Raw genomic sequence first — 26612 nt, 5'->3', positions numbered from 1 at the left:
CTTAAAAAATAAATTCTTTGCTGGTGGTCTTGGCGGTGCATTTAAAGTAACTGTAACGATGCAATCTGTCTTTTATGATCCGAGAGTTGAGATGCCCAACTTCATAAAAGATACCACAATAGATTGGAATGTTATGAGCCCCACCTGCCAACACTAAAGTGGAGCAAATTCCAAAGAATTACCTTGCTATGCTCCACAAACAAAAGACAAAATAACAAAGGGGAAAGGAAACGTATGTGACCCTAAAGGATTTTCTCCAAACTACAATGCTTTCCCCGCCCCCATTTCTTTTAAAGACGTTGACGTAAAATTGAAGCATTCTAGACCTTCATAAATAATTCCCTGAGTTATTCAGCAGCCTATTTTGATAAATTAATTCTGATTTTGCAGAGATGAGAGAAGATAACTGTTCAACCTCAGTTATTTAGAACTCATGTCATTCAAAACAGGGTCATGTCCCCTGATGACTGTTAATTACATTAAGTAGTCTCTTCATTATCCAAAATCTTTACAGTCCATAATTTTTCATGTCCCCCCAATCAAGTTTGAACTGTATCTCCCTTCATTAATGTAAGTGAAAGTAGTATGTTAACTTTTTTTCTTCTAAGAGTCTTAGCTTGTGGGTATTTTCCATTTCTCAAAATGTAATAAATGAAGAGAGAACCTTTTTTATTGTTAAAAATATCCATCAGCATGGATCCCAAACTAAATATGAAAAATCTTCACCATTCAGTGTGTGTTGAGAAAAGTGCACATTTTGTTCATCGCAACTCTGGCCTTTTTAAGAAAAACATTTTTTAACCTACGTAAAGTTACATTGGCCCAAGTGCTGCTACATCATGTGTTGTTATAATCCTATAATTAGCCAGATGTTTTTAAGATGGTTAACTAGTTTTAATGACAGTGTGAAATCCTTCCTGCTTCAGTAACAGGATTTATCATTGAAAAGATTTATCATAATGTATAAATATTTTCCTAAACCTGTTGTTATTTAGCCCACAGTAACAGAAGGCACCAAAGTGGCTCAAGGAGAATTTAATTTACTATTGGAGTAATATCTCTCTACAGCATGTTCTCTTTCTCTGGGGTTTGCTACAGGACTTACTACATCTGACAGAAGTTGATCTTAGGAAAATAGGAATTGAGAACCAAATCCACCGAACACACATCCTTTCCAATATCCTGCTGCTTCAGGAGGCAGAAAGAAAAAGAGGTAAGAAGTCTGCCATGTTGTTTCCTAGAGGTTTGGAAAATGGATTAATGTTACTTTCCAATCACAGGGCGTACAGAAATGAATATGGTGTTTCAGCCTAACATACAACTTTGTGATGAGGCCCACAAGATTACAGTATTCAGACTGTAACAAGAATGGCTGATGGTTTAGCTACTTGGAGGATACTTGGGAGAGAAGATAGGGATCATTAACCCATTCTCATTTTGGTGTTTGTCAGTAGAGGTCTCCATATTAGTGTCACTTTCTAGCACTCAGTCTTGATCCTAAGAACAAATCATAATGTTAGCAGACAGTATGATTGCCAAAAGGCTGATGAATCCCTTTTCCCTCATTTGGAAAGACTGTAACCAAAAAGTCAAGACGAAGCAGTGTTCTGCATAAATTACTTCACTCCTGTGAAAAAAGAGGAAGTGAGCAGGGAGTGTTTGGTCTAAAGGGAGAATGGATAACAGCGGCACTTTCCTCCCTCCTTTTCTATATGGGCCCCTGTTCTGAACTCTTAGGGTTTAATTAAAATACCTTTTGTTTTATTATGATACAAGTCCCTTTCCCAATTAAGCACCAAAGTTCTGCTCAGAGGAGCTCATTACAGCTGTTCGAGTATGGCAACTCTTCAAAATGTTCTCCTCTGAGTGAGAACTCAGTAAGATGGTACTATTTAGTCTTGATTCATTGAAGAGGATCTTTCAAGAAATATTACTCTAGATAACAAGGTTTAATTATGATGTAGTCTGCCCAATAATTATAAAATATCCTGGGCAAAGGGTGTCAGACTGCACAGAAGTCAACATTTTACTTTGATAATGTTCCTGCCTTTCATTTATTTCAGATGAGATGAGAAGACATGGTTGGGAATAGAACCATGTGTAGTGATACTATTCATAAATATTCTGTGTTGACCTACGCTAGTCTTCTGTGTTTGGGAACTGATATTCTGTGTGTCAGGGTTGAAAAACAACTGTATGCTCATGCAACCATATAATTTTTTCTGATTTTTTAATCAATGATAGAAAAACTTAATTCTGAAGAGGTCAAGTAGGATATGTGACATTGTGCAGTCTATATAGTTTTATAAAAAATATGATAATTAGTGAATATAATGTAACTGGGATATGCTTCATGCAAAAGGTCTCTTGTAAGGTATCATTACAAAGCTTCTAATCTACTGAGTGTGATCATCCTATTTGTATAAATATACCACTCTTGTATCTGAAACTTGAAATATAACTCTGAGGGCCTATTGTAATTATGCAAAGTGTGGGCCATTAATGGTGGTTTGGAATCTTGATGATTCCCATTAACCAGAATCATTGTCAGCAGAAGGCTGTGTTCTAACTGTGAGTCTTCCTGTATACCTGTGTGCTGGCAAGTGAGTAATGAAGTCTTGCAGTGACATGTGATCATGTCACCTGAACTGGAATCCATCTTTAACCTGGTGCTTTTCCAGTGAGGGAGGGGTGAAAACCCAGAGGGACAAAGGGTTCCTGCCTTATGCAGAAGATATATAAAGGAGTGGAACAGAACAAGTAGGGTGACCAGATGTCCTGATTTTATAGGGACAGTCCCGATTTTTGGGTCTTTTTCTTATATAGGCTCCTATTACTCTCCATCCCCATCCCGATTTTTCACACTTGCTGTCTGGTCACCCTAACAAGGGACAGGAGAGGAGCCATCATGAAGAATCCCCTAGCTACCACCTGAGCCGGAACAAGAGCTGTACCAGGGGAAAGAATTGTGCCCAGGCCTGGAAGGTGTCCAGTCTGAGAAAAAAAACTTACTGAAGCATCTCTGAGTGTGAGATTATCTGTATTCAGTTTGATTAGACATAGATTTGCGCATTTTATTTTATTTTGCTTGGTGACTTACTTGGTTCTGTCTGTTACTACTTGGAACCACTTAAATCCTACTTTCTGTATTTAATAAAATCACTTTTTCCTTATTAATTAACTCAGAGTATGTGTTAATATTTGGGGGAGCAAACAACTGTGCATATCTCTCTATCAGTGTTATAGAGGGCAAACAATTTATGAGTTTACCCTGCACAAGCTTTATACAGGGTAAAACGGATTTATTTGGGTTTAGACCCCATTGGGAGTTGGGCATCTGAGTGCTAAAGACAAGCACTGTGAGCTGTTTTCAGGTAAACCTGCAGCTTTGGGGCAAGTAATTCAGACCCTGGGTCTGTGTTGGAGCAGACGGGAGTGTCTGGCTCAGCAAGACAGGGTGTTCGAGTCCTGAGCTGGCAGGGAAAACAGGAGCAGAGGTAGTCTTGGCACATTAGGTGGCAGCTCCCAAGGGGGTTTCTGTGATCCAACCCATCACAGGGTAGTTTAACTTTCATAAATCAGAGTATACGAGTCATTAAAATGTAAACTCAGTATCTCATTCTTGTAATCTATATTGTGAATTTAACAGGAAACTACAAAACTTGATTATTGCAATGAGACTAGGAGATGTTTTGAGTGGAACCCACTTTCATTCACTTGTGAAGACTGGAATCTTGTTGCCTTCCTTAGATACTGTAGTGGTGAATGGGTTATTATTCACACTCGAAAAAAAATGTATAATCAAAGGTGCTGCTAAGCTTTTCAGCCACCCACTGAATTGGTTTATAGATATTTTATATCAATTCAGCCAACTCAACAAATCTGCCAAAAATACAATAAAATAACCATCACTGTACCTAAATGTCAAACTCTTAGGTGAGCAGATAAAACAAGGAAAGGAGGCTTATCTCACAAGAATTGTACCAAACAAATGAAAATGTTTGTATCTGTAACTTCAATGCCAATGAAGGATCAACCAACACAAAAACATTTCTGAAGAATGTCGATAAGAACGTTAAAAAATAAAACATTTAATGTTAGCAGAGTCCTTGGAGATAAGGAAAATATGAAAAATAAAGGCTCAGGCAATGAAGCCCTTAATGACATAACAGTTTGCAAATAGTCTTTATATGCGGTGTTCTTTTTCTGACTTCACAGCAACAATATTCCTCTTGAGACTGGATAGCTTCAAATGTGTAGGGCTAAATTCATCCCCAGTGTAACTCCAATGGCTTCAATAGAATCACAGCAGGGATGAATTTGAACCAAGAATTTTATTCCTGAATTACAGCATATATTTTATGTCATCTAGACATATCATTCTATTACCCTGCAAGCTGTATCACTTGGCTGGTTTGGTAATGAAGTGCTGGAGTTTCCTGAGCTAAGTTCTAATGAAAATGTAAGTAGTTCATTGTTCTGGAAAATAAACAATTTTGGGTGCTATTTTCCCCCTCAGTTTCTCTTTTTAGCTAATGAACAATTGTGTGTAACTAAAATATTCATTTCAGAGTGGGGCCAAATTTCATCCCTTGAGTTACTGTGTTGTCTCCAATAGACTTACCCCAGAGATGGTTCATTATGTTAAAAAACTCTGGGAACACTGTAAAACAGATCAGTTCTGTCAGTTAAATGTGACTGCAGACTGTTTTGTTTTCACAATAGGGACTAATGGCTGTTATCTAGTCTCCAGCCTATTATGAAGTGTTTTTGTTTTGTGTCTGTCTTTGACAAAGTGCTGTGTCTAGGAGCAAGAGTGCCTAATCATTTACACTGAAAACACTTGTTTTTCAGCACTGAACTGTACTGAAGTCAGACACTGAAGCATTAGTGTTTTCTTTACTTTCCACTCTTAAATAAATGTGCATTTCTCAGCAAAAATTATACCACTGCATAGTAAAAGATATTTTTCCACTCTGTCTTAATTTGAATTTTTAAAACAACCCAGATTAGCACTAAACTTGTTGTTCAGGAGTTTTCTATGGAGTACAAGGCAGAAGTTATTTTAACTTGCAAACACTCTCAGAAGTTGTTAGGTATTATTGAAGATATACAGGCATGTCTTAATGGTGATTTTTCATCTCTAAAAAGGTCTGGTTAAATGCACAGGTGGAGGATTCTTCCGCACCTCTGCAAACTCTGATGTTAAATACAAAAACATGTCTGCCATTTGTGTGCTTCCTGATTCTGCCTCCCAGAAGTATTTGACTTACTGTTTCCTATGAGTATTTAATCCAACCTAGATGAAATTAGGATGAGGCATTATATATTTTGAATCAGTAACTAAGATCCTTTCAATATGCTCTTTGGTTCTGTCTACGTGTGGCCATATTCTCTGCTACAGTCTGGCTCTTTTTTTTTCTTTTTTTTTTTCTGTTTAGGTAGTGCAAAGAAGCCAAAAAGCAATGAAATTTCCCCCATGCCAGGGCAACCCTCACCTTGGAGACTCCATAGTGGGCCTGGAGCCAACATAGGGTATATCTACTCTAGAAATGTAGGTCGACCTATTTTAGGTTGACTTACAGCCACTGCAGTAATCACTGCGGTGGTGCATGTGCACACTACCTTCCTTGGGTCGGTGGTGCGCATGTTCACCAGGAGCACTTCCACCGACCTAAGGGCAGTGTGGGGAGCTGAGAGCCAGGTCTCTCAGCTCCACTAGCAGCTCCCTGCCAGGAGCCCGGCTGCCCCAAAGGCTCTTGGGGTTTCGGCAGGCTGCCCCTACCCTCCCTTCCCCATTCCCCACCAGGAGCAGGGGAAGCCACCTGGTGCTTCTCCCCATCCCAGTCCGGCTTGTCAGTCCCCCCCCCCCCCCTCCCTGCCAAGAACCATGCAGCTGTGTCAATTTCATGACTCACCAAGTTGTGAAACTGACATGGTTGCCCCCTTCCCTGCAGGGAGTGGGGGAGGGGAGGTGCTGGGGCTTCTCACCTCAGTTCCCAGCTGGGAGTGGGGGCTTGAATGCTGTCAAGGCTTCTTGAGGGTGGCTTCCAGCTGGGGGGGGGGGGAGAGAGAGAGAGTGTGTGTGTAAAACCACCAGGGCTTCTCGCCCCAGTTCCCAGTGGGGGGAAGCTGCCAGGGCTTCTTGCCCACAGCTCCCAGCCGGGAGTGGAGTCCAGCCACCCAGCTCTCTAGGGGAATGGGGGCCAGTGAAATTGACAAGACAGCCAACAGCCAATGTAAAGGAGGCAGTGTCTACATAGATACCTGGCAGTTACTGCAGCATCCATATTTCCATCTCAAATGGATGTAACCATGCACATTCCTGAGGAAAAGTGTAGATCAGAGAAGAATGTGGTGGAAGCGCAAGAAACAGCTGCTGCTGAGTTTAGTTCCTTAAGTCTAGATGATCCAGGACTGTGGACCCACTTGAGCAGTAGCCTGAGGGACTTCCTTGTACTGCATGGGCCACAGCAAGTGAAAAACTTCATGTTCCCCAAAGACAATGAAAATAGAAGTTTCCATCCAACACATTACTGGCATGAAATCCCCAATGGTGACAAATGGCTTATTTACTCAAAAACCCAGAATGCTGCATACTGTTTTTGTTGCAAACTCTTCCAGTCTAATGTTCCAGCTACATTGGATTCTACAGGAACAAAGGACTGGAAAAATCTGGCTAGAAATCTGGGGGAATTTTGTAGAAATAAAATACAATTTTATCAAAATATTTTCTTGCCCAAAAAGGGAATATTTAAATCTTTATCTTTGAGAGACTGGCTATGTAATATGTCTTGATATTTTTAGTTTGTTTATATACATTTTCCTAGAGAGAATGAGAGATAGAGAGAAAGAGTTTGCCGTTTTAATGGGATCTATGTTTAGATCTTTTATGGATCCAGTGATTTCCCTACACCACCACCCCCGAATTTCCCCACCCCCCCAGTTTTGTGAACTAGTTACATGCCAATTTAGTGACTGTTTGGACATTTGAATTGAAATATTAATACACACTTTAAAAGCATATACAGTGTATGATAAAATGTAGCCCACGAAAGCTTATGCTCTAATAAATTTGTTAGTCTCTAAGATGCCACAAGAACTCCTGTTCTTTTTGAGGATACAGACTAACACGGCTGCTACCCTGAAACCTGAAAAAGTATAATAGATTTGAAAAGTATGAACATAGACTAGCTTCCTTATACAGCTGTTGTTTTTATGACAATGTCAGTGCATTCATTCCGGTGATGTTGGCCAACCTAATAATTTCAAATGATGATTTGTAAGCAAAGTCTAAATGAACTCTCCCTGACAGCTAGTGATGAGCTGGGGCTGGGGGGAAAGGCTTCAGGACCAGATTGTATTTACATTCACACCTAATCTACCTAGGTATCCAGCAAACAGAGCTGTGTTGCCCAAGTGATAGATTTTGGCTGGGGTTGGGTTACAAATCACTTGAATGTGGGGCCAGCGGGGAGGGAGAGGAATGAAATGTTGTTCTTATTGTATGAGTAAAGGGCAGTAGAACTGTACTTAGCCTGTGCTGATTGAGGGCATCAAGAGAGAGAGGGTGCGGACCTGTCCCTCTCCACTGTTTAAAAACAGCTGATTAGGCTCCATAGATAGTCTTTTGTTCTGTTAAGTGACCACTGCAGCTGAAATCACTGATAATCAGGTCTAAGTGCTTAGTCCTGCTGTGGGGACAGTGTTTCTGTGGAAGAGACAGCCTAGACTGCACTAGCAGCGAGGTTCCCCTACTGAGAGCTCAGCTGAAATCACCAAGAGCTGGGTGGAACCTCAAGAGACCAACTCGCAGAGGTCACAGTGGCAGGTGGCAGCAGAAGGTGACTGCGCAGGGCCATTGGCAATAGAGTGATTGAGTGAACGGTGGCACAACAAACAGCAGTGGCCAGAGCGAACAGTGAGCAGCTGGAGGAAGGAGCAAGGTGCCTTCTTGCCCCCCACCTGGGAGGTGTGCTCACGTGAAAGCACTTCTGAACTCTCAGTCTCCACTGACCAAGGACAACACCAGTGAGTGGGGTGTGGTGGAGGGAAAAGTGAGGGGCACGTTAAATAAACATTTGTTTGTTGGACTGTATTTTAGTGACTTTGCTCCAGAATGCTAGATCTGTGACTGGGAATGGAAACTTACATAAATATGTTTCTTAGTAGGCCAAGATTTTTAAAATGCATTATTTGCCAAGGTTATTATCTCACATAATTGCTATCTTGAGACGTCATTATGTGGGGGAGTTTCTGTACTAAACATTTTTATTATTATAATTAATTTTTACATAAGAATGGTCATACTGGGTCAGACCAATGGTCCATATAGCCCAGTATCTTGTCTTTCAACAGTGGTCAAGGCCAGGTGCTTCAGAGGGAATGAACAGAACAGGTAATTATCAAGTGATCCATCCCCTGTTGCCCATTCCCAGCTTCTGGCAAACATGCTAGGGATACTCAGAGCATGGTGTTGCATCCCTCCCCATCCTGGCTAATAGCCACTCATGGACCTATTCTCCAGGAATTTATCTAGTTCTTTTTTACATGTTCCAGCACTATAATCTTCCACACTGTATATAGACTATAGTGTAGTGAGAGGAGCAATGTAGATATAGTGCAGCTATTTAAAAAAAAATCCATCCTCAACTAGGCTAGTAAATAACCATATATAAAGAGGTACCTTAGTCTTTAGCAAAGAGTTATCAGAGAGCCAAAGCGATTAACAAAAGAGCCTACTTGGTCCTGCTGTTGAACACAAGTCACTCTCAAACAGATCCGTTTTTGCCCACTTTGTCTCTTCTGCTTTCCTTAAAAACCTTGGAATCACAGCCAGACTTTTCAGTTCAGTAGTATTCACTATCTGCTTTGCAGATTCCAGACTGGAGCCAAAGTATTCTGGTACATTTGCCAATAGGCAGAGGAGGCTGCTTTGAACACTTCCTTTAGCATAACAATTAGGGATGACATCAACACCTGTGTGGTCTTTCTGCTTTCCTTCACAAGTTCAAGGATTGGAAAGTTTTCTCCCACCTTTTCCCAGTTTTAAATGAGGAGCTCAAAAATGTAGACGCAATTACAAAATTATAAACATACAGGTCTGGCTTTTATGTGCTACATGGGCCCTCGGGCAGTCCCAGATCCCAAAAGCAGCTGAGCTTAAAAAATACAACCCAGTCCTTTGAAAGTTCAAACTTTGTTTATTCTTACTGTTTCTGTCTGGCTCCATATTTATCCTAGAGCTCCATGTCAGTCAGAAGGTGAATAAAAAACATCTTCAGCATGTGTCTCACACTGAGGCTGTTAATTCATTACTTTCATTTGAGATGTCACACAGAAACTGGAAAAACCATTGGTTTCCATGTACCAGGGGCCACTGTCACAAAACTACTGTTGCTGTAAAGAAGGGCCCTGTGAAGACCCTTCCACCTACTCTTCCCCTCTCGAGCAGGGTGAGGTTTGAAAACCATCCCATAATGTCATCTTTGCTCCTCTTCATTGGTTCACTACTTCTCTTGTGGGGGGGGGGGAGAATGGGGAAGTTGATAGATATGCAAATAAAACTGATTTCTCTTCAGAGATGTGGGGACTTTCATTACTTCTTTTTCCACTTTCATTAACACTGTTGCCACTATAATGAGAGAAATAGGGTGGAATGGAACAGAGAAATAGAAACAAGGGAATAGAATTTATTTTTTTTAAACATGGACCAGGGCTCCCTTTCATGCAACTCTCTCCCCAAACCACAGTGTCTTCCTTCTCTTCTAATGTGTGCGTATTACCGAAAAGCCCCAACAAATCTGTGAATACAATGTTAGGGATGCACAGTTAAAAAATCTGGATCCTCGTTCACACTTCTGAAGTGGTATTGGGAAAGGTTTTGTCCAATCTACACTAGCACTTAAACAGCTTTCAGGACTGGCTCAGGGGGACACCATTGTTGCCAACCTGTGTCAGCAGCAGATGAGTTTCCTAGTCTAGCCTGGACTAACAAATTGGGAAATGTTAACGATAAGTTGGTGATTAATCTTTCCTACATTTAATCACCTCCAGTGATTTTAGTTCCTGTAGGAAACTCTCTAACTCCCTCCTACATCTTTTGAAACACAGGAATTCTCATACAAGACCAGGCCAGTGCTCCATCTTATCCAGTTCCCAGTTTCCAACAGTAGCCAGTACAGGCGAACACTGAAGAACGTGCATTAAATCCTGCAGCAGGCAGTTTTGAGAGAATCTGCCTGTCACAGTTCCTTAGGTAACTGCACCTCTGACTCCTTTGTGGCCTTTTCAAGAGCACTGTACTCTATTGACATCTCAGGCCTCTAGCTGTCACCTTTCTTGGAGCAGAGTTCAGGGACTCTCCTCCTAGACCAGGAATTTAGGCTGCAATTCCCCCTCCAAAGCACTCTGATCACATCAGCAAGTCTGACTTTAACTCAGCGCCAGCAGTCTTGTTCTCTCAGGGCCAAGGACAGGGTTAACCAGTGACCAGCCAGCCTTCATAAACCAAAGTTTTACTTATTCAGAACAAAGCACTACAGAGAAAACATACATTAAAAACAATAAACAGATAATTTACAGGAATTAGCTTACCAAGCAGTCATCCATTTTCCATATGGAGACCCTGATAGGAACAAAGTACTTCAGGCCCTTTCCACATGATCTGGCCCTCTTGATCATAGGGTCATGTCAGTTCTTGGATTGTGTGGGAGTGACCTCTCTTCCTCAGGCCTTGGCTACACTGGCAATTCACAGCGCTGCACTTGCTGCGCTCAGGGGTGTGAAAAAACACCCCCCCTGAGCGCAGCGAGTGCAGCGCTGTAAAGCGCCAGTGTAATCAGCGCCTGCAGTGCTGCACGCTCGCTCGCAGCGCTGCAAGCTATTCCCCTCGGAGAGGTGGAGTATTTGCAGTGCTGCGAGAGAGCTCTCGCAGCGCTGGCGGCACGACTACACTCGAGCTTCACAGCGCTGCCGCGGCAGCACTGTGAATCTGCGAGTGTAGCCAAGGCCTCAGTCAGGATGGTCACTTTTATAGAGCATGTAGTTCTTTGTTTGACCCCTTCTTAAACCAGATCAAACTACTATATGCCTTTTCCCCCAGGGAGTCTGACTTATCCAGACTTGCTACCTGCCTGGGGGTTTGCATTAAGTATCTCCAGTGATTTTAGTTCTGCAGGATACTGTTTAGCTCCCTCCTTGAAGGCGTAAATACATATAATCTTTATAGCATTGATGCAATAATCATTGGATCTTCCAGGGGTTCATAATATCTGTCACACTGCCCACGGAGAGAATTTCTTCCTGAACTTTCTAGCTGCTTCTTTACCTAAGGCCCATTTGTGTGAGGTGCTGAGCACTCTCAGCTCCCATGGACTTTGGTGAGAGCTGAGGAAGCACAGCACTTGACCAGTTCAGGCCTTTTTTCTCTTAAACAGCTCATCATTAAAGGGTGCTGGCAATTTCCCTTTAAAGGCACAGTACCAAATAAGCACTAGGATGCCACAGATGTATCACGGGACAAGTATTACAAAAGTCACACACACCTTGTTTCCTATTCTCGACTGCTGTGACAGGAAGTAGGGCAGTTAGCCATCCCTTAATTAGGTTGATTCTATATTATTTTATGGCTTAAGACCTTGACATGAAGTATGTGAACTCAAGGCAGCCAGTGCAGCTGACAGAGCATCAGCATCCGATCTAGTGCCAGACCCAATGGTCCTCAAGAAGGCAAAACTCCCATTGAAACCCCTATATGTAAGCCTCTGAAAGTCTATACATAGATCTCTTCCTGCATCCTAGTATAATGACATCTCTAGCTGAACATTTGCCAGTCAAAAGCTTTCAGCTTCCTCTGAAAATGGAATAAAACTAGCAAGAAAGGACTATGACTCATACCAGAGTATTCTTAGCATATGTAATAATGTCAAGTCACTAGCACCCAACCATGTTGTGAAGGAAATCTATACTGGTTGCCTAGTTCTTATTCATAAAAACATGACAATTTAAAAAAACCCTGAGTTACTCGTCTATAAATTACACTGCCTGGAAATTTGCAGGACAGTTAAATCAATCAGTAGAGACCAGTTCACATCCTAAAACTGATTTGATTCTGTGGCATATTTTTATACATTTTCCATGAAACAGTAGCAGAATTGGTCCAGTCAGAGCAGCAAGAAATGTTCCCCTATGCTGCGAGGAAAATATTTGCACTTCCCTAGCACTTTCCATCTGATACTCTTATAAAGTGCTATAATGGACAAATCTTCACAACACTTCAGTGAGGTAGGTTAGCAAATAGAAGTGTAGGATGGTTAAATGACTTCATACAAGGTGACAAAGAGCTACACCTATAACCGGTTCTCCTGACTCCAAGTCCTGCACCCTCGCCATAATCCTGTCTCTCATGACCAGCAATGATGGGTGTGCTAGTCAAGGATTGCTATCTGGACTATGTAATAAGTTTGCAGTGAACCCTCAGACCATCCAAATCTTATCTGCTTTCTTGTTTCATCACCGGTTCAAAGGTCAGCTTGGATATGTGAAAAGGTTTTAAAGCCTTTTATGTCAGTTTCTAGAGTGGCTCTGAACCCAGTTTAAGTGAATCTGGGCTGAATTGTGGTTTCATGTTGACACCAGGCAAAACTCAGTGCTTCTGACCTAATTTTCTGCGAGTTCTTGGGGTTCGCTAAAACCTGACATTCAAGAGCTGAGAACTCACAATGATCAAAAGTGTTGAAAAACATTGCAGTGAAACCCAGTAAACCAACACTGGCAAACTTCAAACAGCTCTATCTGGCAGGCTATAGAAAAGTAGTATACTTAAATGTTAGCATTTCACTTCTGAATAGTACATCAGAATCTAGTATATTGACTACAAACTTATCTATTGTCCACTTCTTTTTCGTGATGGTGGTTTCTGTTAAATTCTAGACTCTAGACCCAGATTCTTAGCTGATGTAATTAGAACTGGATGAGCTACACCAGTTTAAACCGACTAAGAATTTGTCACAATGGGTCCAGTTTTCTCTGACATCCATGGTAATTTCTGAGGAAATCTGGTGGATTTTGGATAGGAGCCACTGGCTAAGTCTCTTGTGGATATGCCTACACAGCAATTAAACATCTGTTTCTGGCCTGGATCAGCTGACTTGGGCTTAGGCTGCGGGACCATAAAGTGTCTGTGTAGATGTTCGGGCTCAGGCCGGAGCCCGAGCTCTGGGAGCCTCCCCTCTCCCTCCAACCTGAGCCCAAATGTCTATACAGCCCTGTGAGCCTGGGTCACCTGACCTGGGCCAGATGCAGGTCTTTAATTGCTGTATAGATGTACCCTGTGAATACCTTCTTTAATTAGTTTTAAAGGTGACCTAAGACTATTTATTCTAATTGGGGGTGTGCCCTTTTTACTCTCTTTTTTTATGAGGGCAGAGGAGGAGGTGTATGAGTCCGTTCGAAAGGTTTATTTTCACCTTTTTTTAAACCTTAGAAATATCAAATGTCAAGACTGGTCTTTGTTGGTTTTGCTGGAGGACCATCTGGATATCTTAAAGCATGTTTATTGTGAACCTTAGTTGAGGTGGTAGGTATATCAAATATTTTAACAAAGACTTCCTCTTCCAAAAGTGTTAATTAGTCAGTTAAGTTAAATAGATGTAACCAAAAAAATTTAAGTTTTTACTAAAAATCCCTTGCTCTCAAAAAAACTCCTCTTTCACTGTCTTGAATCATGTGATGTTATCCTTTTACTAATTCTCAGTGATTGTAGAATCTTCCAGAGTGGACAAGACCTGAATTTCTAATGTAAGAAACAAGCAGAAAAAGAACCTTTACAAAATGTAGGCCTTCTTTATATATATAATAAAAAAGCACAGAAGTACACAACCCCCCACCTTTCCCCCCTCCTCTGTACGTCACCTTTAAAAGGTATTTTTTCTGATGTTGGTTCTTTTTATTTTGCCTAGTTGACCTAGTGGTTGTGGTATGTATCACCAGGCCAGAGATCAGCTTCCATTTCCAGACAGAGTTGTCTGGTTTTGGTTATGATTTCAAAAGGTTTCCTTCTTCTATTAGCCTAGTTTTAAAGGGAGGGTAGTATCAGTATTTTCCAGAAAGATAGCCACATGAAGATGATGGGTTCTACTCATCCATCAATATGGCAAGGATTGCTATGTGTAAGTCCCAGTGGTGGTTGTAGGTCTTGTCCCTTGTAAAACTGTAGACATTGATAAGAGAAGAGATTCCAGTGTCATTTGAGCAACTTTGTTCTTTTATATATTTTTAAAGGTCTGAGCTATACTTAGTGTTAGGTTGATATAGCTACAATGCTCAGGGGTGAGAAAAATCCACACCCCGGGCGAAGTAGTGATGCTGTCATAACACCCAGTGATGCAACTAGGTTAACAGAAGAATGCTTCAGTCAACCTAGCTACCATTGCTTTGGGAGGTGGTGGTCCTACACCAATGGAAAAAGCCCTTCTATTGGTGTAGGCTGTGTCTATACCAATGGTTCTCAGGGCCCACAATGTGTTACGTGGGCCACAGGTTGAGAACCACAGCCCCCCCCCCCAAAAAAAAAACCCTCTACAGTCCCCCATGCCCAGCTCCCCCTGCCAAGAGACCCCTTCTAGAGGGGAGGGCACCCCCATAAACCCCTAGTCCCCAGCACCCCCACCCCCTCACTGCCCAGTGTGCTCCCCCTCCCCACAAACCTGCCCAGAGACCCACTCTCCTACACCCTTCCCCCCTACGGCACTCACTGGTCCAGCGGGCTGGCAGACGCTGTCTCCTCCTCAGCCAGCCCCACCCCCTCGCAGACCAGAGTGGCAAATTTTGCTGGGCCGCAGCTGTGTGCTAATTGCGCTGCATGTGGCGCATGGACCATGAGTTGAGAACCGCTGTTCTATACTGTGTGGTTATGTCAACATAACTACGGCCGGCACCATAGCAGTGACAGTATAGTTCCTGTAGCATAGACAAGCCCAAAGTCTGCCCGCTTTTCTCTTTCTGGCATTTATATTGTTTGTTTCTTGAGCTATGTGGCAATATTAGCAGTGTCTTAGAACTGCTCAGGCTTGTAGCTAGGCAAACAAAAGTGAGGATGCTTTGGGAAGGCAATAAAAACATAAATGTGGTAGGCGTCCTCCCCCCCAGAAAATTGTGACATATCAAGTGCAATCTTCTGTGTTTTAGAAGGTGTTTAGACAAACCAAAACAAGACCCAAAGAAGGAAGCCTATCTACTATTTATTTGGAATTTTAGGAAAAAAAATTGATGACAAATTATATGCAGTTAAAACACCAACAAACATGTATCAAAAACCTTGGCTCAGAAATACTCATATATACTCAAAAAAGGGCCCATGTTGGATTTACGTGGTTCTATTTGTTTTGTTATTCTCTCCTCCGTACATGTGGCAGGGACACGACTCTACTGTCCACCCCCCAAAAACAATGAGGAGTCCTCAGCCCTCCCCCACATTTGAGTTTGTATAATATTTTGTTACCAAACTTTCTGTTTAAACAAAACCAATTTGAAACCTACTGATTGGTTTTTGTCCTCCCTCTTTCCCCATTTGACAGTCTTTCCTTCCATGGCTCTTCCCCCTGTGTCCTGTTCTCTAAGAAGTAGCTTTCTTTCGCCCTCTAGGGCCTGATCTACAGCCCATGGAAGTCAATGCAAGTCTTTCAATTGACTTCAATGGACTTTGGATCAATCTCTAAATCTCTCTCCTCATGGTTTTTTGTGCCTCCGCCTTTCTCCTGTCTCACTCATTTCTTCCATAATCTCCCATCAGCTCTCAATCACAGCTCTCTTGCTTCCCCTTTTCTGAGTTGTATTATTTCCCCTGGCTCCCTTACTTCTGCTTTCTATTTCCTGTCTACCCTTTCCTGTTCTGTTCTCTCCATGCCCCTCTTTAGCCCCTTGCTCAACCTTTCTTCTCCCACTCCTACCCCATATTCCAGTCACTCTCCCCACACTTCCATATTCTCTCTCTCTTACCCTAGCTGCAGCTCCCATATCTTTCTTGCCTCCCCCATACTTCTTTCCCATTCTCCCACTGCTCCATCAGTGCAGCCATGTGCCCCAGCCATCATTAAAGGTCTGTAATGTATTATTTCTACCTGTAAATTCTGATGTTGGAAGCAGGGTCTGGCTAGGAGTGGATTATTTTGTCCACTGGTGATGTTAGTGAGATGGATTCCAGTACCTTTAGAATCTTTGATTTTTAAGATCAGGTGTTCTTATCTCAAGGTAAAAAAGAAAAATAAGCTCGTTGGGCCAAATTCATCCAGTTGAAGTCAATAGAGTTACACACTCTTACACCAGGCAGTGATACTCAGACTGAGGCGCACAAGCTGCGAGTGGCTCTTTAATGAGTCTCCTGCAGGTCTTCGCAGCATATGATATTAAACACTGATTTAATTATTAACCAATTAGGATGTTTTTACTATGTTATTAATCAGTTGTAGTTGATGAAATAATAATACTTGGTCAGTCATTTTGCTGAAAGCATAATATATAACATATAGATATAAAACTAAATATTTCCCCTATCATACTGTTTACATACAAATATAAGTACTATAGTAAATGGAACAATGAATTCACACTCCTGTGGCTCTTTTGGGCAATAACGATTGCTAATTTGGCTCCTGAACCACTGAGGTCTGAGTATCACTGCACCAGGATTTAGTCTAGCGCACTTGTTTTAGAGATGTGGGCCTGGGTTGTGATGTTCAGATCAAGAGTTGGACCAAGGTCTGAACTTACCAAAAGTTCAGGAGGAAGGTGGGCAGGGATGTCTCTAATTTCTTCTTTTATAAAGGCAGTTATATGGCCAGTAAATAGCAGTTGCTTTATTTTGATTTTTAAGCTATTCATCCAACCCTAGCAGAAGCCTGACAGAAAAGATATGGCCCCTAGCAGCAAAACCTTCTGGCTGCAGCTTTTGTACATTATGCATTGTATTAATAGAATATAGGGTAGAGGCCATGTACGTTTTTTCCCAGTACCAGATCAGACCACTGCTCCATCCACTCTTGTATCTTGCCTCTGGCAGCAACCACTACCTGATGCTTTATCAGAAGGAGAATTTCTCCATAATGCATCTGGCCTATTGTGCAGTAAGGGGAGGGGATCCTTCCAGTGCCTTTTGGAGCCACTCAGTTTACATTTTGAAGATTAGATTTGATGAGTGTTAGATCAGGTTAGGAGCACTACACTGTATGCTACTAAAATTTAAAGGGAAACCATCAATTTTTTTTAAAATGATACTGTCCATACCCTTTTATTACCTATTACAAACTACACTGCAAGAGAGAAATTTGCTTTTTCCCCCAGTCTATTTACTTTGTGCATTTATACTCAGTTTCACAGTTTTACCTGTTCTTTGTGTGGTGTTGTTTTTTTTTCCACAGTGGAAGGGGAGGGGAAGTGTCATTTTAAACAGGAAAATGTGATTTGTAAAGCAATCACAATTGGCCAGGGGACAGAAGGGTAGGTGTTGTACTTGACACTACATTTAACTCATTTTGGGAAATAAACTAGATCCCTTAATGAAACCTCTGCTGAAGGATCTTTGTTCCCCATAGATTGTCTGTGGGATAGCTTCTTTAATTTTTGTTCTTTAGGATTTATTTGAAAATTTTTACCATAAAATGAGAAAATGAAACTACAGTTTGAAAATAACCTCAGCAGCCTGAGCTGACAAAAAACAAACAAACAAATACCAACAACCCCTACAGACAGAATTTGAGTCTACTCTTAGAACACTGAGCAGAGGTATAAACTGCGCTGAGGTCCTGAAGGTGATTCCCACCTATATGCTCTCAGCACAGGCACCTGATCTGATCTTAACTCTTCTGTAACCCATTCAGCGCCCTATCTTCCCTTCTTTCCAGCTTTGAGGGGCTTGGCTACTCCTTTCCCATCACAGATATTCCTGACCCTCTCCTCTTCTCTGGAGGAATTCTACTCCCCACTCCCATAGCAAAGCCCCCTTTCCTGACTTCCACCTAGCTCTCAAATTGTCCTGCTGTTTTTCTTTCTTCAGAGTACTCAGTCCCAGCCTCCTCCTTTGTCTCCGCATCCCTTAAAGCACTTGTTCTCAGTTAAAGGTTCTTGCTGGGCTAAGAAGTTACCTTAGGCTCCATCAATGCTCCAGATTCAGGCCCATGTTTTATTACTATCTTGTCAAGTTTCACTTTGGATTTTATTCTGTTGTGAAGTGATTTAAATGTAACCTTTCATCCAATTTTAGATAGGTCTGATTGGAGACAGATAAATATTCAGAATAATGCATAAAAATAAGCTTCAAGAGAGAGGTTATTCTGAGTGCCTGGCAGAAATTAAATCCACTATCAAGGGATTTCACGTTCACCATCTATACATTATGGCTAAGGCTATGTTTTAGTCATGGGTATTTTTAGTAAAAGTCATGGACAGATCACAGGCAGTAAACAAAAATTCATGGCCCGTGACCTGTCCATGACTTCTACAATATACCCCTGACTAAATCTTGGGGGCGGTGGCACCGCAGGTGCTTGGGGGGGGGGGGGCAGCAGTATTCGGCCCAGGACCCCCACTAGTGCTTGGGGGGTGGGCAGCAGCGTGTGGCTCCCTACCTGGCTCCGCACCTCCCCGGAAGCGGGGACATCCCCCTCGCTCAGCTCCTAGGTGGACGCATGGCCAGGCAGCTCTGCGTATTGCCTCCACCCAGAGTGTCAGCTTTAGAGCACCCATTGGCTGGGAACTGCAGCGAATGGGAGCTGTGGGGGTGGTGCCTGCAGGCAGAGGCAGCGCACAGAGCTGCCTGGCCAAGCCTCTGCCTAGGAACTGAGCAAGGAGGATGTCACCGCTTCCAGGGAGCTCCCGCCCGCCGCCCAGAGCCCGCCTCACCCTGTCCTGTGCCCCAACACCCTGCCCCCTCCCACATCCAAACTCCTGCTGCTGCAGGCATGGTTGCCAGAAACTGCCCCAGCAGCGGCAGATGAGACTGGGCAGGGGCCGCCTGAGCTGCCCCGGGCCAGGCACACCAGCTGCTGCAGAAGTCACGTAAAGTCACAGAATCCGTGACTTCTGTGACCTCCGTGACAAACTTGCAGCCTTAATTATGGCTGATTATATTCTAATCTTGTCCCTTTTATAATCTGATATTGGCTAATTGGTTTGGAGTGAGCATATTCCACTTTCTGCTACTTTCAGGTATGGCACAAAGGCCCTAAAAATGAATAATCTACTGCTAATTATTTGTCATTTAGATAGTTTAAGACTAGGCCACAATATAGTTTGAAAGCAATGAAAATGGTGGAAACTCCAACATTATATCGGAAGCTTATAATGAAGTTACAAGAGGAAAGCTCATTAGAATTGCTTCTGGGAAGAAAGGAGAAAGACAATGAGAGGGTAGACTTCAGATTGAAATTAAAAATTTAGAAATAGCACATAAAAATATTTTAAAAAAGAAACAACCACTAGAGATCAATTAAATATCATTCTGTCCGGTAAGGCAGAGACAGCTCTTCACAGGCTGCTGCAATATTATTAGGAAAATGGTAGTTAAGTCCTTAGATTTGTGACTTATACACTAAGACAAAAGAAAGAAAAATAATAATATTAGCAAAATTGTTCTGGATAACTGGAGACAGCAACGAAGGATCAGCATCTAACAAAGGAGAAAAAGAGGGATATTGAATTGGAAAAGTGAAGGGATCCAATATGGAATGTGAGCATATCTTTGAAAAAAGTAGCAGTCCCAGAAAAATCTTTCAGGATGGGGGCTGATGTGCCAACCTTTGCATGTAAGCAGTAACCCTCTGGTTAGGTCAGTGATAGATTTGAAGGTGACTGTAATAATTTATGAATACTATATGTTCTGTATGCTTGCCTGGTTGTTATAAGGGGTTTAATGTAATACATTAGGTTAATTCAAGAAGAGGCTGTTTGCACATATACTCTTTTCCTGCCTAATGGCTTCAACTGAGTTGTCTATCCACCAACACTTAAGGGACAGTGAAAGAGCCATTGGCTTTCAAGTTCCACCTCCAGACACACTGCTGAGCTCAGCAGGTGGGTTTTGGAGAGCAGGACAAAGAAGCTGCAGGACACTGAGAACAGAAGCTTTTGGCTGGATTTAGAGAGAGGTCCTTAAGGCCAGGGGGAGAGAGAGAACAGATAACAGATTGAGATCCAGAGGTTAGGAGTCTGGGGACCGACAGACCTGCCTAGAGCGCTAGGTAAGAAAAGCAAGCATGCAGACCCGTTGTTTTAAAAATCCCCTTTATCTTGTTTGCTTTGTTCTGTGGCTAAATAAATAGTACTTTGGTTTTGGGTCTTCATAGTTCATTGGTCACAAGCTCCTGAAGGGAAGAACCACAGGTACTGAATCCAGTCAGACCCGCTGGTTAGCATGGTTGATACAGGGTTCTCTGTAGTTTAGGTCCTGGTCTGACAGTGGGAGAATTGCATGATTCCATCAGAGGAAAGGTAAAGGCATGTACTCAGAGACCAGAAGGGCAGCTAGCCCTTTAAGTGTGACAGCAGCAGCAGCCAGGTTTGAACCCAAGACCTCTGGGTCCCTAAGCAAAGGCTACAGTCACTTGAGCTAATGCTGGTAGCAGAGTGTAGTTAGCACATGGCTATTCTCTGTGGATCAGCCCCTTCCACTGGGAAATGTCTGCGACAACTGTGACAAAATCTGTGGACCCTGGCTCAGCCTCATTAGCCACCTGCGGATCCACCAGGGGTAACTGGCTATCTTTTTATGGAAGACAATCATCCTCAAGCTCCAGGGGATTGCCAAGTCACAAGGAGACAGGCACACTTGGCCTGAATGTTACATCTAGAGGTGAGAAGGCAATTCAGAGGCGATGCCTGGGGTAGGAGGCATGTGGGCTCATGTACCCCCACCCCAGATTTTTGGTTGCACCCCCAAAACTCAGACAGGCTGGGTGGCTTGCTGAAGTGAGTCGGGGTGGAGGTGGCATTCTCTCCCTGAACTCTATCACGTGGGGCTGGCCTGAGCCACCTGGTGTCACCACTCACCCCTAGGTGCCCCACAGTTTGAAAACCACTGTGAGGTGGTCACGTACCTCCCAGAACCTTTATACTGCCCTCCCCACTGTGAACAGTTACGTGTTGCCCCTGGAAGGCGTGTTGCTGTGTTATGAACAGCCTAGTACTGGAAGTGAACCACAGGAGGGGGCTGCAGTGATCCAGGCATGAAATCAGTGATTCAGCAGAGTGAGAGTTAAGCTAAAAGAACAGGAGTACTTGTTGCAGATGTGATGGCAGGTGAACTCTCAGAGTGGTGAAGGTGCAAAGGAATTCCCTCGGCATGAGGAGGATACATCTGAGTATAAACAAGAAGTAAAAGGGAGGCTAGCTTGAGAGAGGAGATGGATGAGCTGGGTATATGTACCAGTCCACATGCAGTGCATTGCATTGGCACAATGGGGAAGATAAGTGATGGGAAGGAGGGACACAACATTTCTGTCACTTGGGGCAGCCTGATCTCTACATATGCTGCTTTTCTCAGTGTAAATGAGCCCTTGTTAGTTCATTGAGGGAAAGAGCTGTTTGTTTATTGCACCCAACACCTGCTGTTTGAATTGGTCACGACCATTTACAGGTAGGTGGGCTTTTGTCTCAGTGAATACACTTTACACTGCAAACTAGTTGCACCCATGTCTGGATGTGAGCAAAAATAGCTCCTAATATAATTACATTATCTGGGAGTGAAGTGACAGTAGCGGTCTGGATTGCCCACGAAAGGTTGTATGAGGAAGTGATAAATCATCACTTCAGTGGTATCTTACAGGGAGAAGTTAAAGTTCTCAAATCCATGGAAAAGGGCAACGGGAGGTCACCGCATGTAAATAGCATTTATGTAGGGGGTTCAGCGAGATTCAGCCTGAATAGTCTACCAAGGGGTGTGGCTGGAAAGCAGTAAATCACCGCTTGAGTGCTGGCTTGTGCGTCTCTCAGAACTGTGTCTGCAGCTGCTGAGTTGTTGCACGCAGTACACAGAGCTCTAGGCTGCTCAATTAGAACTTCAAAAGACTAGAAGAATTCTGTTCAATCAACGTGGTTCTGGTTTAGCTGTGAGATCTGACTGAGAGCTGCCAGTGTCTGTCTGCATTCCCGAACCGATCTGGCTCCGAGATGAAGGCTATGCTGCACTGATCTGAAAGTGTGCGAGGCTCTTCAGAGGGGTAAGTGGCTCCCTATTACTTGTCTAACTTCAGATTATGCAAAGGGACAAGTCACTGAACCAGAAGCCTTTAAAGATTTTACATCGCTATTTTTCTCTGTATTTTGTTATCCCAGTAATGATACAATGATTCGACCGGGGTGCTTTTAGGAGACTTTAATGTGGAGATCTTTGGTCTATATAATGAACAGCCATTAACTAAATGAAAAGTGTTACCATGGTAATAGTGATGCACTGGAATTTGCCCATAAATATCCCAACTAATTTACTTAGAACAGACGGAGCTGGCGTTTGCACTTGCATATACAGATGATCAGTGAGCTTTGTTAAAAATATGCTGGGTTTGTATGTGTGTGAAAAAACGTATGTATTTGTTCTAATAGTTTGGTGTGGTGGTCCTTGTTTACAATGTGTTACCCTGATTACTGCATCAAAGGAGGCTTAGCTGCTTTGCAAATTAATTGAATGGGGCTCAGCTGGAGGTAGAACATTTCGAGGAGACAAACTTTTCAACTAATCTCTTCGAAAGCTAGCAAAGAAAGAGAAGTAGCCTGCCATGTAACTGTGTTGACAACATTGTTCTTTTTCTTTGTTGGATGACGAATGAATAGCTGGTTGTATTTGTCTCCCAGGGGGAGGGGAGAAAAGAGAAGAGCTCACATCTGACTCATCTAAACTATTTGGTAGCTCTGAACTAAATCTGGTCTCGATTTTAGGCGTTTAGAGCGTTGCGGCGTTTGAGAGGAAGAGATTTCGGAGTTTAGAGACGGGCTCTGTGGGAACTGCTTCATTGAGTACACAAAGATAGGTAAACGATGACTATTATTTTAAAAGTCAAAAGCAGCTGGTGCATTCAGGCTCGTGTTCTACACAGCAGCCAAAGGAAAGATACAGTGTTGAGTGTCAAGTCACAAATGATGAGATCTGTTATTGATTACATCATTTTGCTTTGTTTGAGGAGCACATACCAAGATGCTGCTTCTTGTCCTGATCTGTTACTGTTTTTTACATAAATCCATTAGTAATACAAGATAGAAGAGTTGTATGTTTACTATTGGAAAGAACTCTGAGTTACCAGGCACATCCACGTGAACTATTTCAGAGAAATCATGGGACTAGAACAGCGTGATAACAATAAATGGCTTCCCCATGCCCAAAAAAAGAGATGGTCTTGTCAGTTTGTCTGTGTCTGTCTGCACAGAGGGGAAACAGCATAGGTACTGGAACTAGGGGTGCTGGTACACCCCCTGGCTTAAAGGAGTTTCCATCATCTACAGAGTTTACATTTACTCCCGAGGGCGTTCTGTGCCTAAAAATTAAACGCACAATATTTTAAAATTCTGCAAGTTTTATTTGTCAATAAATGCAGAGGCTCCAGCATGGCAGTGGGGAGAACAGGCCACTGGCTTGCTGAAGGTGGGAGATCACCATGCAGCCCCCTTCCATCCCCAGGATACAGACTCAGGGGTGAGATCGGACCCGAACCTGACACAGCACAAGGCCTGGACCTGCCCCAGAAAAACCCTGGGGCCTGCCTCTCTGCACCAGGTCTGAGGCCGGTGGGCTCAACCAGACAGGAACCAAGTGTGGGGGGATCTAGGTGGGGGTGAGAGGATTCTGTGTAGGACAATCTGGGGGGTCTAGGTGTGGGGGGATCTGGATGCACAGAGGCTTGTTGTGGGGGTTCAAGGTGCAGGGGCAATGGGACTCTGCAGGGGCTTCCAGGTGAAGCTGATTGGGGCTCAGCAGGGGGGTCTGGGTGTGGGGGTGTCAGTGGGGGGAGTGGGGCTTGGGGTGGGGATCTGGGTGCAGCTTATTGGTGTCAGTGGTATGGGAGTCTTGATGTGGGGGCTCAGGGTGGTGCAGGGGGGTGGGGCTCTTCAGGGTGGGGTTTGAATGCAGGGAGCTCAGTGGGGGGTGGTCTGGGGGCAGGGGGTCTGGGTGCAGGGGGCTTCAGAAGCAGGAGTTGAGATTCAGTGAGGTGGGGTTTGGTATGGAGGGCTAGGAGGGTTCTGGATGTACCCGGTGAAGCTTGTCAGGGGTGTCTGGGTATGGGAGGACCATATGCATGGGGTTGGGTGGATGGGGGAGCAGGTCCCTTTCAGGGGCGGCTCTAGGCTCCAGCAAAACAAGCAGGTGCTTGGGGCGGCAACTTACCAGGGGCGGCATAATGCTGGGGCCCTGGCTCTGACCTGAGGCAGTGTCCTGGGCTGGATCCTGACCACCCTGTTGTTTTCTTGACCGGGTGCCGCCGAACCCCGCAGCCGCCCTAGCTCACTACACGTGAGAGCTACAGGCACTACCCCCCCCCCCCCCCCGCCTGCTGGCTCTGTCCCCGGCCACGCCGCAGGGTGACCGCCCGGGACTCTGGGGTGTTGCTGAGGCTGCCCCAAGCCAGGGTCCCCAGGGTCCACTGCCCCTCCAGCCATGGGGGCCCTAGGCCAGTGTGGGAGCCGGGATGCAGCCCTGCTCTCAGAGCCTCCTCCCCTCCCCACGCTGCATAGCAAGACGTGGGACTGTGGGCAGGGCTGCTACAGCCATTTCAGACTGGGATTGGCTCCAGGGGAGCAGAGGTGATTGTGCCCTGGCTGAAGAGACCGGGCAGCCCCCCAACGCCCGCTGCTTGCTCCTGCCGGCACAGGGCTGCGACGCTCAGCTTTGGAGGGCAGTGCCTTGCTCATGGGGAAGGAGAGACAGGAGGCAGAGCTGTTCGGTGTCTCCCACGCAGCTCCAGGCCCCTCTGGCTACTCGGCAGCGACAGCCAGGCTGGGTAGCCTGCCAGCAGTGTGACTTGGTCTGACCCACACAGACCACATGAGCCCTGGGGTCGGAGCTAACATCCTGCCTATGCCAAGGCCTCCGGCGCAGGGGCAGCCCTAGCTCTGCCCAGGCAGACACAGCCCAAGTCACTCCATGGTCGGCCCAGTGAGTAAATGAGTACACTAGTAGGAAATTGTTTTATTTCACTAACAAAAAAAATGAAAACAGAGAATTTGTAATTTTAAACTGTCAAAAACAAAACAAACAAACAAACAAACAAAAATTGCAAAGTGCAAATGTGGAAAAGCCAATAAAAGTGGGGGGGGGGGGCGGCCAAATTTTTTTTTTTGCTTGGGGTGGCAAAAAACCTAGAGCCGGCCCTGCTCCCTGTACAGTGACCCCTCCCCCCACAACTGAGGAGCAATGAGGACAGGAAGCAGGGAAGGATGCGGAGCTTCCTGCAGCTGGGGGAGGTTTCTGGGGGTGGATTTGACACCGCCCCAGACACTCCTTGCAGGGGAAGAGGAAGTCCTGTCCTGCCTCCAGCCCAGCCGTGACTAGCAGCTGATCCTGGCTCAGGATAGGAGCCACTGGCTCCTGGGTGTCCCCAGCCCCGTGGTGATTTACCTCTCCGCTGGCTGCTCCAGGTGCTTGAAATGATGTACCTGCTCTGCTAGGGAGTGATGTGTGACTGCTCTTGCAGATTCCCTTTTCTTCCCTGTAAGAAAGTCATTTTTCTGTGGGAAAGCAAAGAAACCTGCAGGGGACATGAATTCTGTGCACGTGCAGCAGCACAGAATTCCCCCAGGAGTAACAGTTTGGTTCAATGACTCTCAGTACCCCCACTATACAAATTGTTTCAGCACCCCTGGGAAACCGTGATTTTCATTTAAAAAGCTAGCTGAAAAATACTCTGATTTGACCACAATTTTATCTTCAGGAATGGAGAAAAGGAGGATTCAGAGTTGTTGTTGTTTTTTTATCCCTAGTCAAGGGTGTTTGATTTTGAATGGCAGATCAGCCATTCAAATGATAATGAGCAGTTGCACTGTGTGGGTCTAATTTCATATTACCTTAACAGGGGTATGTAACATTTTCAGGGAATTATATAGTATGATGAAAGGTCCAAATAATGAGATACTTACTCAGTTTTTATTGAGTCCTAGTAATATGAATAGTTAATGCTTAGCTTTTATATAGCTTTGTTTCTTAATTCATAGATCTCAAGGCATTGCATAGTTGGGGAAACTGAGGAACAGGTGAAGTGACATGTCCAAGACAAATAAGAGCATGTCATGGCAGAGCTGAGGATAAAACCCAGGTCTCCTGAATTAGGCAAATGGAAATCAGTGGGAATTTTTCCGGGTTAAGGACTTTGTAAAAATTAAAGGCTTGACTTCATTGGAATTTGAGGGCACTCAGCATCTTCTGAGAGGTGGTCAGATTTTCAGAATCTTTCAGAATGAACTTTAAAGTAAGGATCTCAGGATTTGGCTGAGAATTATTTTTTTAAATGTTCATCATAGAAACATTCATGATGATTTATTAGAGGTTTTCTGCTTGACAAAATGCATTTTTAATTTTGTAGATTTTGATTAAAAACTATCTTAATCATGTTACAATTTAAATGACTAGCAATCCC

The 26612-nt window shown here is 43.8% G+C and overlaps 1 protein-coding gene across 3 annotated transcripts in view; it reads left to right on the top strand.

Moving 5' to 3' along the window:
- The window catches only part of BCAR3 (BCAR3 adaptor protein, NSP family member), a 188442-nt gene that overhangs the window by 54770 nt on the left and 107060 nt on the right, over positions 1–26612 (top strand). The window contains exons 1-2 of one of the 3 annotated variants that reach the window (XM_065555566.1): positions 21974–22211; positions 22927–23018. Coding sequence is in view for 1 of the 3 variants with exons in the window: in XM_024103193.3 (XP_023958961.2) it covers positions 1099–1213 (115 nt within the window). In the remaining 2 variants the exon portion in view is untranslated. Of the gene's footprint in view, positions 1–1098; positions 1214–21475; positions 22212–22926; positions 23019–26612 lie in introns of those variants that run through there. The other 2 variants (XM_024103193.3, XM_008165791.4) reach the window with 2 other exon arrangements.

Source organism: Chrysemys picta, chromosome 8, assembly GCF_011386835.1.
Source record: "Chrysemys picta bellii isolate R12L10 chromosome 8, ASM1138683v2, whole genome shotgun sequence".
NCBI classification, from domain to species: Eukaryota; Metazoa; Chordata; order Testudines; family Emydidae; genus Chrysemys; species Chrysemys picta.
The sequence above is the reverse complement of the archived record's forward strand: the minus strand, read 5'-3'. Positions and strand labels throughout refer to the sequence as shown.